General features: G+C 36.8%; 1 protein-coding gene across 3 annotated transcripts in view; it reads left to right on the top strand.

Annotated features, from left to right (window-relative positions):
* The window catches only part of Foxp2 (forkhead box P2), a 465778-nt gene that overhangs the window by 306916 nt on the left and 141312 nt on the right, over positions 1-17550 (top strand). For all 3 annotated transcript variants that reach the window (XM_032906930.1, XM_032906928.1, XM_032906929.1), the window contains one exon: positions 366-455. In XM_032906930.1, the coding sequence (XP_032762821.1) occupies positions 366-455 (90 nt within the window). The remainder of the gene's footprint in view (positions 1-365; positions 456-17550) is intronic.

Genomic DNA, 17550 nt, shown 5'->3' with positions numbered 1-17550 from the left:
CACTGCTTTTGCTTCAAAATCGTAATATGAAAATGCAAATTGAATGATAATTTGAAAGGGAGTGGGCATTTTAGGAACACTCAGCCACAAGTTCAGTGGAAATGAGGTTGTTGATGCAGTTCATGATTTTCTCTTCTTGAAGCACTTTCAACAAATTAGATTTATGTCCTGCAGGACTACATGCATCTGCACAATTTAAAATAAATGTGTATACATATGTTTTGTGGATTTTTTTACATACCAAGAGAAAAAAAATAATTATGTAAAAAGGATGAAGGTCCTCACTTCTATTAAGTAAAAACATCTCACAATCCATTTCACATTTTAAGAATTATTTAGCTATATTTTTTCCTTTTTCCTTTTAGGCTCTCCAGGCAGCGAGGCAACTTCTGTTACAGCAGCAAACAAGTGGATTGAAATCTCCTAAAAGCAGTGATAAACAGAGGCCACTGCAGGTTGGTAAAGCATGCCTGTCCTTGAGTTCTGCTTTTCATGCTGTCATAACAATAATGACAGATTGCAAAACATGTTACATTTATATACGCGATTCGTGCATTTGCACGTACTGGTCCTATTAGTTCTATAGGAAAATTGATGGGGTCTCTGCAAAGAGGACTTCACAAATAATATTAGCAGAGATTTCAAAAAGCTTTCAAGTTCATTCCTTCCAAAATGTTACATAGGAATGTTACATATAGACATAACATATTTTGTGCGAATTCCTGCCTGGACTTTACTGGGATCTCATCCACGAAGAAGTGACAATGTGAACATTAAAGCAAAGTCATGGTGAAATGGAGTGGAAGGAAACAAAGCAATCTTAGGCGACCCTCTGCAGTAGTATCCAAGAAATAAAATACAGAAATCTTCCCTGATTGAAACAACATTCTGGGAGTTTGCCAAGGACCTGTTACTATTGCTACAGTTATAGTTACCCACTCTGAAGCTTCTTGTCCTAACTTCTTGTATTGTCCTGTGAAACTGGTAGATGTATTTATGCAAAAGGACGTGAGTGTTGCCTAAATATAGCCACTGTGTTTGTGTACAGTCTTCTTAACCAAGACTTATAGCACATTTCCTTGGGGGAAATTGCTTTGAAGTATTTTCTCCAGTTGTCTAGTAGGTAGAATGTGGGCTTGGATAGACATTTCTCACAATGTTTCTCTGAGTTTTTGAAAAACGTAAGCAATACTGTCTCCCGAATCATTTGTTTTATATAAGTGTGTGTCTAATACGGCAAGCTTAATTGCTGGTTCACTAGTTATTTTGTGTAGCTTTTCTAGACAAATATTCTCTTTTCATGGCTTGCCTATTTTCATATTTATGTGTATTCACAGAATTTAGGGTCTAAGTCTTACGTAACTATTCTGAAGCTTAGCTTCTATTGAAGAAAATTATAGGCTGCTGAGTCATGTAAAAAAATCTCTTGTTAACAAAAATAAATAAACAAATTCATAGACAGAGTTGAGATGAAAATAAAGTTTCTTTGGCACAAAGTCCTTTGTTGCAGAAAGAGAATCATAAGAGTAGAGGAAACTCAACAAAACTCAAGGGCCACATCTCTGCAAAGATTGGAAAAGCAAAAACTTGTAGAATTTAATATTCCTTTCAGAATTTTCTCTTTAAAATAATCCCATAGGATTTTGTTTTAATTAATGAGGAATTCTGTGGAGGACTTTTCCTTACCAACAGCCACTACCATAGTTATCTATGTCCATGAGACCCTCCTGATCTTAACAAAACAGGGTAATTCTATACAACAGAAGTCAAATGACACAGCAAGGGAAGCATAGACCTTTACTGTCGCTTCAGTGTGGTTTTTCACTTTCTTTTGGGGGAAAAACTGATTTTGATGTGAGCAACATAAGTCAAGGATTGAAGAAAGTTATTGTTTTGAAAATCAGACAATGGGTTGGGGATTTAGCTCAGTGGTAGAGCGCTTGTCTAGCAAGTGCGAGGCCCTGGGTTTGGTCCCCAGCTCCGGAAAAAAAAAATCAGACAATAATATTACCTAATTTTTAGTTTATATTTCTTCACAATATAGAGGATTTACAGTTGCCTCTTCCTCTTCAAAGATCACACAATGGATGCTTCTTTCTTGCTGGCTGTCAGGGTGTCTATGGAACCAACAGCTTAGGGTTTTGTTGTTTTTGTTGTTGTTTGTTTGTTTTCTTTTTTCTTTATTCTGTTGTTAAACTACATGTCAATATTTGATATTTCTATTAACTAAAATAAATATAATTTTTATTTAAATTATTCATACGTACAATGTAATGTAGGAGGCTCTGAATTAAGAATGTGTTCATGTGTCAACTGTTAGATAAATCAATTTGAGCAGAAATCCTCAATTTCCTTGGTTGAGCATGAGAGATTGTTTAAAAAAAGCATCATAAATATTCTTCAGCAACTGCAGTTGCTAAACATACTGGAGACTCTCCGTTGTCACCTGTATTCTGTGTTTAATGAGTATGTTAGTCTTAACACTGCTCCATTGTATAGATGATAAGACCATAGTGGTTTAGTATCATATGAAGCTTAATGGGATCATGCTAAATGTCACAGGAATGAGAAGTCATTTTTTTTGTGAATGACAAATTAGAAATAATGAAGTCTTCCTTTTCCTCCAAAATATGCACCGTAATTAATACAATGTGGAACTGAAATTTTAATATTTCATGGTACTTGATAAGCTTAGCAGGTGTAGACATAAAAAGATTGTACTATAAGTCTAATCAAAACCTAGCTGTGTTCCACACTAGCTTAGACATCTATTTTTAAACAGAGATATTAATCAATGCTTAACCTGATCTCTGCAAATACTATTAGCATGAATTGTATTTGTTTTTAAAACTGGAATATATTTGCTAGAATTTTTAATCATGTGATATGAAATTAATATTTTAAAGTGTCTTTATATGGCTTCTTCATAGTCTTTCTCCTAGCAACTCAGAGCTTAGCAAAACTTTTCTTCATATAGTTGGTATGTAATACATTTCAAATTTCTGAACGTGAATGTTAATTGAGACTGCCCAGCAACACTTGCAAGGTACATATTGATCTCATAGGTAACACAGCTTCCTGCCTTGTCCAATGTTACGCCTTAGAGGACTAGAGCAGATACTTTATCTCATTCTTTATTTCCAAATTTGGTGTTCAAACAGATGTTTTATGAGGTTTACAATAAAATACACATCTGATAATAATTCTTTGATGGCTCAAGTCACAAAAACATGACACAATAGCTTGTTCAACATTCACCCAAGTCCATAGTCTTTAAAAGTGGGGCAAGATTTGAAGTGTGACGTATGAGTTTGTGCATTTAGATCACTTCTCCTCCATTTCCATTTTCCCATTTCTGTGTAAAATCTATGACGCCTGACAAGTGTTAGTCATGGCCTCAGTTTCCCTTACGAGTATCTATCTGAATATCTATATTTAAAATATGTTTGCATATTCCATTCATTATGGGGTACACCAATTAAACAGGTATAGACAGTGAATATATCACATGATGAGATACTGACAAAATAACTTACGAAACTGGGCACAGGGCACAGGGCAGCTGACATTCACCTAAGCATCACCACATGACTTTTCCTTCCATTGTCACTATGTCCCAGAAAACACTGTGGTTAAGCAGCAGAAGATTGCCTCTTATTTACATGTGCCTTATTTGTTTGTGATGGGAGCACTACATGCGATATACTTCCAGTGATCCAAACTGAAGAAACATAGCCAACCAAAGTATTTAATGGTTTCTTTTTCATGAAACTGATTTCTATGTTAAGAGAAATAAGCCCCCCCCCACACACACACACACACACACACACACACACACACACACACACACACTCACACACACAAACCATGCATGAACCCACATGCACATTTCAAAAATCTGATATTTTATTGTTTTATATAGCACATTATCAATATCTAGCCTAAGACATTTCTACTTAGTTTAGACCTGAAAACAGGCTGCATTTGTGCTCCTGTTACAGTTGCAGCCATGATACACAGACTTGTGGGTTTTCCAATAGCTGTGCAGTACAGAGACATAAATTTAAGTTAAATTGATTTGCTATCTCTGATGAGAAGTAGTATACAGCACTGTAATCACCAGCACTGTAATTTACTGCAGGGTCATATAGCATATAAAGTATTTGTGTTTGGTAGGTAGTTAAATTATTAATACTTTATAATTATGTCTTGAGAAAAGCAAGAGTAGAATAGTTGAAATGAAAAGTAGTGTCTTATTCTGATTCTGGCAAAATCTTATTATATAAAATTTTACTACATAATTATTATATAAATTCAAATAATTCTTTTGACTTTGCAATAATAAAGACACAAAACAAATTGGCTAAACCTAAGCTGTCATGATTAATGATATTTTTTGTTTTTATTGAAGGAAGTGATGGGCGTCTTAAGTTCTTGAATTTTTTTTAATCAGCTCATTTCAAAGACCAAAGCGTCTGCTCACTCCCAGGACATAACCGGAAAATGCTTTGGAATAAAATCTCATGTGTTGGCAAATTATTGTTTCAGTGAAATATTGACCAGCATCCAAGGACCTATGACTGGCAATAATATTATAAACTGTATGATCACTACATAAAAATTATAATCCAGTGTAATTTAACATCATTTACCACTTGTTCTTATCCCTCTAATCAAAAAATGGTAAAAATTAAGATCAGCAGCCAAAAAGGCATGTGGCAATCAATTACTCAGTGATTCATGTTCTGTATCAAGTTTCAGGACTAAAGTGGAAGTACTATAATTAAAATTATTAATATACTCTGGGGCAAATACTAACTTCTATTGGACCAGAACTAGGCATGGCTAAGTATGCTTTAGAAAATGACAATATTCTACCCATGTATTAATAAAACAGGCAATTGAACATTTTAAACATTGGTTCTATTTGTAAGAATTTGACATGTTTTTCCACAAACAGTATTATGTGAAAATTTTCATATAGATTTTGGTAGAGCGATATATTGTGAAAAGATAACATGAAAATAACCTTAAATAAAATTTCTTTGCTACACCTTTCTCTCTACACAATATGCAATAGCCAGATACATTGCTTCTAGATCATGAAATAATGATGTTTAATGTACACACAGTGTAGACAATGTCTTCTGTTGTCTTGATTCCCATTCTAGTACAAAACATTTCTTAAAGGTTGCATAAAAAGGCTTATCTAAATTAAAACTGCACTTTAACTAGCATGATGCTTCCTCTGGTGGCCAGTAGCTTGAAAGTGACCTCCTGTGGGAACATACCTGGGATAGCTAGCCTATCACATCTAAGTGCATTTGCCCTGGAAACAACTTCACCAAAGTCATCTCACAGCATGGATAAGAGCAGGTTTTTATCTTGATCTGTCTTGAATCTTCTGAGTCTGGTCACTTGATCTTTCGGATCCCATTAACTCTTCTCATAAGTAGAAATTAAATCCTACAAAACTGTATAGAATGAAAAGAATACTGCACATCATTTGTAGCAAGTCCTTAGATACTAAATCAATAATTTGTTGCCATTAAAATAGATTCTAGAACCATGCTATCTAATTCACATCTGGGACATATTTACCAAAGTACATTTTTTTGCCATTCAGCAATAAATTTTCACTATTCCCAACTATTATAATGGGCTAAAAAGTTATTCAAAGTAAGAAAAAAACTACTGTGAATATTTAAGGATTGCTAAGGAATGTCCTCTGTTACAGATTACCCTGGTTTGTATGCTTCACATTCATGGAATATTGACTATAGTTAATGTTTTTCTCTCCCACTAGACTTTCCTATAACATGAAAGGCAGTCTAGCTAACACTGATTGTTAATGTTGACAGTCATGCTTACTGCGGACTGTTAACTTGAGAGGATGTAGAATCACCTAGCAGACAGGACATCATGACTACCTTTGAGGGATTATTTAGATTAAGGTAGCCTCTGGACCTGCTTGTGAGGAATTGTAAGGATTAGATAAGTGAAAAAACAAACCCTAAAAGTAGGTAGTGTCATTTCCTGGGAATAGAACTAGATTGCAAATAAAAGAAAAAGGCATATAAACGCAAACTAGTATTCATGTCCTCAACTTCCTACATTCCCAACAATATGACCATCCTCCTCGACCACTGTCACCAGGTTAACTCTACCATGATGGGGTGTGGCCTTAAACTGTGACTCAAAACAAATGTTTCTTCCTCAATCAGTTTTCCTCAGAGTGCTTTATCACAGCAAGAGGGAAAGTAACCAGCATAAGAACTATGAATTTCCTGCTCAAGTCCAGTGTCTGACTCAGGCCCTGCATAAAAGACTTCAATAACCGCGGGGTAAAATCATTCCTGAAGAGGCGATTGTCACTTGTGAGATTGAAGTTGGGCAAAGAGAAGGAACCTTTCATTCCTTCAGTATGGGTTGAATGATTATCTAGTTGCCAGGTCTCAGAAACTTTTGATGCAGGTCAAGTATATTGAGTCATATCCAAAATACTAGATTTTAGGTCAGAGTGGTACAAAAATTTGAAAGAGGAAAATTTGAAAGTATTTGAAAAGGGAAATTGTCACTTCAGGCTGCTTGATCAAACCAGGGTTTATAAAAAACTTCCCTTTATGACTATAAAGAAAGTGAAGGTTGAATCATTATAAGTCTGTGGTTGAGTTTTCCTGGAATATGCAAGATCTCGATTCAATACCTAGCACTGTGCGCGCACGCACACACACACACACACACACACACACACACACACACACACACACACACACACACACACACAAAGTTGACTTAAAAGAAAAGTGACTCAATTATTAAAGGAAGGGCATTTTTGATGGGGAAAATTTTAATGGATACCATCAAAAATGTAGAAAGAGAAAATTATCAGACCTGGTTAGCCAACGAAGTAGATAGTATTTCTGAATAGCATTGAGATGCCATAACAAAAGAACAAGACTAGGGTAAAAGGCTTGCTTTACTTACTTTTTGTGACTATGCCAAATGCCTATCAGAAACTACAGAAGTGGAGCTGGAGAGATGGCTCAGAGATTGAGAATGAAGCCATGCTTGCTTATCAGCATTCCCTCAGGTATCTCACAGCCACCTTGAACTTCAGATCCAGCAGATCCAAACTCTTATATAATACAATAATAATGATGATGATGATGATGATGATGATGATGATGATGATGATGATGATGATGATGATGATGATGATGATGATGATGATGATGAATTTTAAAGAAACAAAGTGTGGAAGCTATGGATGGTTCAGAGTTTCAGAGAATAAAGCCCCACGTCCTTTGTTCTTGGGCAGAACATCATGGCCTCAAAAGTATGTTGCAGAGGAAATTGTTCACATTATGGCTCTCCAGAGAGTATATAACAGGGAGAGTGGGGGGTATAATCAAGGAAAAGAAAGAGCAGAGGAAGCTAAAACAAATTAACTTGGAGCTTTAATTGTTAACTAAGGTCAGGGAATATAGAATATTTTAAAGACAGGACTCGTCTTGAGTGTCAAAATATATCAATAAAGCCAGAACTTTTGTGTTTAAACACTGTTTAGTTAAATTAGATGTTGGTGTTTTAATCCTTGCATTTAATTCTTACCATTAGCAAGATTCATATAGGCAATAATGGATGGGAACATCACACTTGCAATCTAATGTTCCAGGAAAATAGAGAATTAATAAGATGCACTTCTACTTCTCAATTTCTACTACAAAAGAAAATGTATGTGGCGTAAATTAAAGGTGGAAGAAAATTACTTTCTCAGAGGTCAGGGTTTCTCCTTCCTTAACTACCCAGGTACTTGTATCTCTCTGTAATCTGTTAGGATTTTAAGTACATATTCCCTGGACTTCTCTACCTTAACTAAAGTGAAAGGAAGGACAGAATAAAACACTAATATTGTTATGGGACCTCTCCATAGGATTTAAGTCTTAGGCTTTGAATTTTATCTTAAGATACTTGGTAGTGTTGTAAAAGCTCAACTGAATGACAGCATGGTGCACTGTCTGAGCCCATGATTAAAGACAAAAAGCAAAATTATTTAGAACTTGGCTTCCATTTAAGGCTGCGTTTCCTCTGTGGACTCTATTCTTATCTATCAGCCTGTGTTCTACATTGCACTTAAGTTTCCTAAACACCAGCCCGCTGTTTCGTTTTCTCTGCTGTATTCTTTCCTCCTTTGCTACGTGTCCGTTGTAAAATCTTCTCTGTTTCTTGGATCTCATAAGAAAGAGAAAATTTGTGATTAATTCTAACTTGAACCTAAAGGATATCCTAGTCATAATTTTATCCACGTATGATAAAACTGTGTTGATTCTTATTACCCAGTATCCAATGTTTCATTTTTCTATTTTTTTTTGCTTGAAAAGGAGTTTTCTTAGCAATTTAGGTTGTAGTTTTAGTACGCAAGCAACACTGTTCTTGCTTCTCTCTGTGGCTCAGAAGAACCTAGAACCCAAATAAGTTTTATGATACGAGACATATGCCCTGAATAAAAATTATAAAGCTTACAGATCACTACAATGGTGTGATCATTTGCTAAGCCCTTTAGTAATCCCTCCAAAACTTCAAAATTAATATACATGCTATAATTTCTCGGGACAGTTTTATTAATGGCCAGTTTGCCTAAGTGCATCTTTTGCTGTAGTGATTATATCTGTTTTAATAACACTGGATTTGATAACATGGCCTATAAATTTTCAAACAAATGGATAATGAATCGTTCTTTCAAATTACCTAAGTCAGTTTACCTTAATGTGAAAATCATATAAACTCACTGTGGGAATGTAGCTTGAGTTTTAGGGTAAATTATGATTAGACACTCAGGTGTTTTGCCCAAAAGCATTTAAAATATTGGGCTATCGTGGGTTTTCTTTTTTTAAAAAAAAAATGGTATTCTTTGATTGAATGAGAAGCCGTTAAAGAGAAATAATTATAATAGATCCTTGACATTCTTGAGGTGTATATCCTAAGATCGTCAGGAATTTGGAAAGTCAAGAAATTATCATTTCAGAACTTTCTGGTGAAGGTGTGTAGCCTTAGTTCAAAATACTGTTCTCTGTCTCAACAAAAGCACCATGGCTCTATGCAAAATATAACACAGCAGATTTACAGTATTCCATACTTTTGTCCACATTGCTTATCTCAAATATACACATGCAAATCCAAAGTTGTATGAATATCTTATGCTTAACCGAACCATGAAATCCATGTAGAATAGACAGCAGCATTTGTGAGAACAAATACAGAGAAGTATAAGATTTAAGTCATCTGTGTGAAAGAAAGACCAGCAGATAAGACCATCTAGCTCCTAGGCATGCTTGGATATTTCTTGACTAGAGGAATTACATAGGAATGAGACACAGGAGCTCTGGACTCCTGGGCAGAGGATATGGGTTCTCAGCAGCTAGAAAATTAAAGGCTCTGGACTACTGGATCTTAACGATGCTTCATTGATCAAGGATCCCCAATAAGCAAGTCCCCCGGACTTCGTTGACATAGTATATAGATTTAAGAGTCTTCACTACCTTTCTTCATTCTTAAGTATAAATATTAACTAACTCTTATAGATGACTTTTATATGCTGAATTGTCTTAAAGACACAGGGTAAGACAGTGACTTAAGAGAGAAGAGACCTCACAGAAGGCCAATAGAAGAGTGGAGCCTTTGTTTCCATAACCACCAGTTACTGACTGGTTTCGCTTTAGGGTTCATCTTTGAGAACTCAATCCTTTCAGATAGAAAGCCTCTGTTTAGACTCAGAATTCAACTGAAAGTCTGCAATCACATTCAGCTTTGACTAACGGCATTTAGGGTTTCATTTCTATTTATCTATTTATTTCTTAGGGTTTGTCATTTGGCAAATGACAATAGGCCACGTCTATTCATATAGTTTTATTGCAATCCACATAGAACCTGTTTAGTTGAGTGATTAAGCATCTGAATACCGCAGGATTCCTTTGCACGCTATATAAGTTCTTACACTTAAGATGCTAACACTTCCATTGCTGTAAAAGCTGCCACCTTGACATCCTCTACTCCTGGTGCTACTGCACATCCCTAAGTGACAAACCAAGGAACACAGGGAGAAATAATACGATGTGCTGACATGGCGAAATCTGCTGTATCAGAGACTTAAATTCTTACATAGACTATAGCTACAAAAACACAAATGACAGATGTTTGCCTACACTCTTTTCTTTTTCATAGAGCCCAATCATGGAGTAAACATAGAAAGCATTAATTCATAACAAATCTGCACAGAATTGTCATTTGCCAAGCCAATTGTCATTAAGAGGTTTCCCTTTATTCCTGGGCTCATAATTTTCATCATCAATAACTGTGGTAACTTACTAAAGAATGCTAAAGAATGTTTATGACAATGGATTTAAGACCTAAAAAAAACTGTTTAAAACCTTTTTTAAAAAAAATAGGGAATGAGTGAACATGTTCCAGCTCAGTGAGGATGGAGAGGGGGGTTGAAGGGGGATCAAAAATCAAGATGTCTGAAAGTTTCCAGGAAATCCCTTAGTAGTTGGTCTGATGCTAAGTGTCAGAAACATGAACTTCATTTCTCTCTCTAATGGGAAAATGTTCCTCCGTACTAAAAATTGTTGAACTTGAATTCTAGCAACATACTGTGTCAGAAATATCATCTTTTGTTTATCTTCGGTTTTGTTTCATTTTGTCACGGAGCCCAGACTGGCTTTGAACTTGCTATTTAGCCAACGATGATCTTGAGTCCCGATTCTCCTCTCTCCCCCTCCCAGATGCTAGGACTGCAGGCCTGTGCCATGATGCTTGGGTTTCATGGTAGCAGATATTGAACGTAGGGATCCACCAATGCTTGCAAACACTCTACAGTCTGAGCTACCCCAGTCGTCAGATTGCTTTCTAACCAGACAAATATACTGCACTTCTGATACCCCAGCTTCCCTCCCAATTCATCAGCAGTAGCCATGTTGCTCGTTTTATGTATTTCCTTTTAAAATGGGAGCTAAAGATAAAGTAGCCCTACTTGGCCTTCTTGAGATGCCACTCCCTCATATATAATTTTTAAAATCATTTCTGACAATACTATCTGCTTCTTTTTGTACTAGTATAGCATCTCATGAAATTATCAGTGGTGGACATATTTCCTATTATATTGAGAAATAAGTAAGTAAATAAACAAATAATACATAAATAAATAAATTTACCCCAAAGGCTTCAGCTAATATCCCAGTGGAAACACTGAATAAAAAAACTCATTTCTTCAAAAATGTAGTCTGCTTCAATGGCCCAGGTAGCCTGTCCTTGTCTTTTCCTGTTTAATACTTATGAAATAACCCGAGACATTCAAAGTGCCTCTACTTCTTCAAACTTTGATTCATGTCTCTGTGCAACTAACCTTTTCCTGCAATTTTTAACTATCTGTTGGTAACTAGGCTATGAATTTATCTTTACCCTACTAACACACAGACACAGACACAGACACACACACACACACACACACACACATCTCTTTTCTTTTATTCTTGTTTCCATACAACTGAATTATAGCTACTATAATCTCCTTAAGGCCCAGGTTGCCATGTTCACAATGCCTGCAATGCCTGAATGTAGGTTTTGCATAAACCTCTCAGGCCCCTCTTTTCTCTTAGGTTCCAATTGTATCTTTCCAACTGTCTACTGAAGCATCTCAACCCAGATTAACATGTTTCTGACTCAAATTATTTATCTTTCCCTGTCATGCTCAGTGTTTCTATCAGCTTTTCCTGATCTTATCCTACAGACTCTAACCATTAATCCCTTCTAATCTGATAGTGTCATATCCTCTGCTAGGATGACATGAAAATTCCCCACTATACTGTCTCAGCACAAGACACAGGGCATTTGATGAACCATCACAGACATGACACATGGCTTAATACTATTTATCAAAGCATACTATTTACACATTCGTAAATATTCATATTTTACATGCTATGCACTTTGCAAGGTCCCATGAACTATAGTTCATGAATACTAGCATCTGTTTTATTTCCTTTCCTGATTCTCCACCAGCTTGGAAGATCATTACCATTGCTTAGATCCCAAAAGCTTTCACATAGTTCGGAACCCCTACTCCCTGGAATCTTCATTGGGCAACCTATCGCTAATGTCTGTTTCCAAAGTAGGTATCATACTGGCACCACTGCAAATATTCTAGTTACCATGACACATCGGACCAAGTTTCACTACAGAAACTTAACATATTTTTTGCAACTTGTTGCCAGATTCTAAGTCCCTGGAGGTCAGAGACTGCATTTTGTCCATGCTTGTAACTTCACCCAACACAATAAATAGTCAATGCATGGTGGATGCTAAATAAGTCTAGAGTACTTGAATCACATTGTCTAAACTAGACCATTTTTTTTCTATCAGAATTCATTCAGGTCATCCCATTCATCCAATGAAGCAAGTACCAATGTCTACTTATCATCTTGCCATTTATGTAGACATTTGCAAGCTGTCTGACTCCCCTAAGATGATGGGCTCCAGCCACACTGCCCAGTTCCTCACAGGTCATTAATAGATTTTAGTCTTTGTTCCATTAGACAAAATAACACCGCTGAGGATTTGTTTCCCTGAGATTCTTTCTCCTTAACCATTATGACATTTGAGTTTCACGTCACCTAAATATTTTGTTCACAGGGAGCCTTTACTATTATTTTAGTGCAATACACTACTTCATCTGTTAGTACGGCCTTGGTTTCCATCCTCACAAAGTACCACGGAAACTTCTATATGATATGAAAAACAAGAATTCTGCCTAATAAATGGAAATGTTTAGAACAGCCCATGATACATAAAGATATATCAAATGTTAGGAACTTGTATCTACACTCAACAAGATCGATCATTCCAAAATTCATGGTTTAATCCTATTAAATTTTCAACCAATTATTTTGAGTATTTTTTACTGGATAATTATCTACATTTGCTGTGAAGACACCAGCTGCTCTAGCCAGGAATACAGTGTACACTGAGGCTGACAGACAGGCAGGCAGTGCAGAGCTGGCTCAGTCCTAAGCTGACTAGAACAGGTTCTTGGGAATGGCAGGAAGCCAGGATTTCAGACCCATGCTCTGTTCCATGTGGCTTCTGTCTTCATGGTCACAAAAAGAGTGTCCCTCTGCCCATCGTCATGCCACAGTCCAGGTACAGGGACTAGGATGATGAATGAGAAAAGACGAAGGACATCAAGAGCCACATAGATGACTGTCCCCTTTCACCAAACATCTTTCACAGGAGCCACCAGCCTGAACCATTCCCTGTGAACACTTTTGCGGGCTATGGGGCTGATTATTTTTACAGAGTCACTTTGTCACAATAAACCTAGTTGGAGTTCTTAAAGAAGAGTTAGAGAGGCAAAAATAGATTATGGGATAGACACCCAGCAACTTATGCACTGTTTACCAAACCACCTAGTACTCTTTTAACAGGTCCTCCAGCTATGTGAAGAAGAAAAAATGTATAAGGTGAGATACTTTAGTGAAAAGGGTTTTCATTTTATTTTTGATCGAGATTTAAGCAACAACAACACCGCCGACAGGTACTAACATGATTGAAATTCAGTGGGTCTTAGGGGGTTTTGTGTTGATAATTTTAATCGCAATTAAAAAACAATTACATACTGTGTGTGTGGTCATAAGACAATGGCTCCTCCCTCTAGAAGCACCTCTGATGTGTGCATGATAGTGAGGCATCCTGCTAGAGCATAAATGAGACAAGCACTGAGTGACGCTTTAGCAGAATTTGCAAGCAGAGATGCAGGTGTATTCCAGGGGTAATTGGTGTAAACAGTCATTGGACCTGAACATTGAACTTTTCATTTTTAATGTCCATATTATCACTAGAAAACTGAAAATCTCAATATTTCCCCAACTATCCAAATAATAAGAGACACATTCCATGGATGCCCCTTGTTCCCCAGGGCAATGTATGTTGGGAAGAACTTTAGGAGGAAAAGAGAAATTCGTGGAGTATACAAATGAATACTCACCTCCCCCTCACCCCACATCCTTTGAAAGCCCAGGTTCCTAGGAAGTTCTAGCTTCCACGTTTGTTCCTGTTATCTGCAACTTCATTCCCACCCCAACCACAAGTCGATCGACATCCTCCCTGTTTCCTCTAGAAATCTAAGAGTCAGAACACTTAAGGATTCCCCAAGTCCCCATGATCCAGTTTCAGTTGTATGACTGACGCCACAGCCTCTTTGTCCCCACAGCCTTCTCAGGAGGGTATCTGTAACGAAAATTAGCCTGCCGTGTGGAAGCCTGGCTGACCCAGCAATCATCTGTGTCCTGAGCCCTCCTTCCTCTGTGACAGCAGGGAGACAAAGGCTTGGCCACTTGACATAATATTTATTGCATGCTGTTGGGTAAATACTGAGACTGAAATTAAATGCACTTAGTCTATCTTTTTCATTAGAGTCATGAGTTATGTCCTAGAAATGCAGGGTAGGACAGGCTCTGTTTCAAATTGTATTTAGTAAGTGTTGATCAAGCCAACTCTCTATCTCTTCATTCATTTTCTCTGAAAAAGATGCTCCCCCCCCCCACATACACACACCATCTCCCTCCTTCCTTCTGTACCTCTCTCTTTCTGTTACCTGGTTGCTTGTCATACGGAGCTCTTCTCTTCTATTGCACCGGAAAAAAACACAAATAATAATCAACCCATTCCTTAATCTTCTTTCGGGCACCATTTTGTAAAATCCTGGAGCATCAAACTCAATCCATGAAATACGAAAACATACAAATAAACCTAACCCCAGGACTCTTGCATATTTTCTGATTATCATGGCGGTGCCCTTAGTCTTAGGTGCCAGAAGATGTTGAAGGCAAAGTGCACTACAGTCACGTTTCTCATGCAGCATTCATAGAAGGTTACTCAATTCTGGAATGTACCCTCCCATCACTCCCGTCACTACAGGGTCAAAATGCATTAATACGTGCCATGCTACGACAATTTTTTAAATAAACACTTGTTCTAAAATGAACTGATAGTCAATGACATATTTTAAATGATTAAGTAAGAAATTGTGTGGATTTATTTACTATTCCACTATTCCCATTCAATAAATTCAACACTACTGGACTAGCGTTCTCTCTCTCTCTCTCTCTCTCTCTCTCTCTCTCTCTCTCTCTCTCTCTCACACACACACACACACACACACACACACACACACACACACACACACACACTCACCTTCACATATTTTGATTGCTTCTGCCAAAATACATTTATTTAATGAAATGAAGGTTGGGAGTAATAGTAGTAAATTAGAAATTCTTCCCTGTAGATATGATTAAAAATGATTATCTTGCTCTAATAAATAAAAAAACCAGACTAAACCAAAGCATCATAATAGTGTACCGAGCAATTTACAACATTTCCATGTATTGAAATTACATTTCCATCAGCCTATTAAAAATACAAAAATGTGACTAAATGCCCCTGTGTGTGAGACACTTCGCTAGGAAGACACCAGGTACCAAGAGAATTCAAAGATGTTCTTCTCCTCAGGGAGTTGACACTCTGGCTAGATAAAATTCAGGATAATAACTAGTCTTTTAAGCCATTTTAAACAAAACTTAGAGTTTAAGGTATTCAAAAATCTTCTTGACAGTTATGGCTTTTAAAATGTGTTCTGGGGAGTAATTGGGATCCTCTTTTCTGTGTGTCGTGAGTCAGCCGTCACTTATAGACTGAACAGAATAAGGATTTCCAGGTTCTGTCCCCTGCTGCTTCCTCTGTGGCTTTCTACAATTCGTTTGGACAGAATTCCAGAGTCTATGGCTGTTGGAGCGATCAAACAAATTTGAGGAAAGCAAATCCTGTGAAAGACATGGTGAAAAGGACCAATCCCTAACATTCTTTAGCCAGATAGACGAGGAGAGGAGAAGAAAGGGTGGAAATGTACTTTAACGATGTCTTTACATTGAAGATATCAACTCCTCTGATTTAGTATAAGATAAATCAGAACACTTGGCTAGACCTAATAATGGTTAAGAGTTGGTGTATTTTTTTGAAGAATATTCACAACTCTTATAAATTTGTTATTTAAAAGCTTTCTTTCATTTCAAGATGTATTTGTTTATTTATGTGTTTGTGTGTGTGCGCGTGACACCTCCGCTCCTGTCAATCATGAACATTTTTTCTCAGTACCTGATTCTAAAAAGTTATTGTCCATAATCTTTATTTTTAGCAAAATAAAATGCTGTCTCTACTGTATTAAAAAACTTTGAGCAACTTACATGTCAAAAGTTTTAACTGTGCTAATGACCTAGCCTTTTCCTTCCCACTTAAAACACAAACTCTCAAACTCCGATATCTCAGTCTCATTACTTCAGGCCAAAGCGCTCTGCTGCTAAATGAAATCTGTTGTTAGCATATAGCTCACGGGACACCATCACGCATCTGAATATAGTTTCAGCCCATTATGTTCCTCATGCCCCATGACACACCAGCTTATCTGTTTAGAGTGTTTCTCTGTGTGCTCAATTATATAGGTAAGGATTTTAATGAAGAAAAATAAAATCAGGAATATTTAGAAATATAATTATATAGAGGTCAGAACTGTGAAAATTGCTTTTCTCACAATCACTATAACTTAGCTTTATTGCCTAAATTATATAGTAATAAAAATTATTTTTATACTCCTAGAGTAAGTATCCTTGATTCTTGGTAAGAAATTGCAGTATTTTCTGTAACGAGAAATCGGCTCTTATAAATGTCATGATTTACTGAACACTGGTTTTCTAAACCATCTGCAGGTCCCGCTTTAGTTAGCGTGACAAGGAAAAATAGGAAAAACAAACAAACAAACCTCCGTGCTGTTTACTTAAGGGCTATTGTTAATTCAGTCAGCATCTGTGAGTCACAGGAAGGGAAACTTGGTGTTGACTTGGGTACACCCAAGTCTTTCCTGCAGGGATAGGTGGGAGCTCTCTCCTCAACCATGTCCTCTTCCCTCATGGCAGTTTCTAAACAGCCATGAGAGTACCCTGAAACTGTCAGCATCTGCTAATTGGTTTAATAGTTGTTATAATCTTTTACGAGCTCTTATAAAAGTGCAGCATGGGAATTCAACAGTTTAGGAGTCACCTCTTCAGAGGTTAAAAGAACATAAACAGACTTGCTTTGTTTCTCCAGCTCTTACTAAGCTTGTTCTCCTTCATTTTTCAGGAAATAAATAACTTCCTTAGAAGGCTCTACCTTCCTATCCTATTCATGACAGAAGATTAAAGGGAGGCAGTTCTGTTGACAGATTCCATGGGTACCTCATAATCCACAAACTAAAGTCCAACTCAGTGATTTAAACAAATGAACCAGGAGAACGCACAGCAGTGATAAACTGATTCCCTTTTGATGGTCCAGAGTGTGTGTTTGAATGCATAGGAAAACAAACTGGATTCCTTGAAATGATTAAACCTGTGCTCGTTAAATTTTGAAATGTGTGTGTTAAAAATGTTAATGGAATCTCTCTTTTTCAGCAAAACTTATCCA

Source organism: Rattus rattus, chromosome 6 (genome assembly GCF_011064425.1).
Source record: "Rattus rattus isolate New Zealand chromosome 6, Rrattus_CSIRO_v1, whole genome shotgun sequence".
In the NCBI taxonomy this organism is placed as follows: Eukaryota; Metazoa; Chordata; class Mammalia; order Rodentia; family Muridae; genus Rattus; species Rattus rattus.
This window is presented reverse-complemented; position numbering and strand designations above follow the sequence as displayed.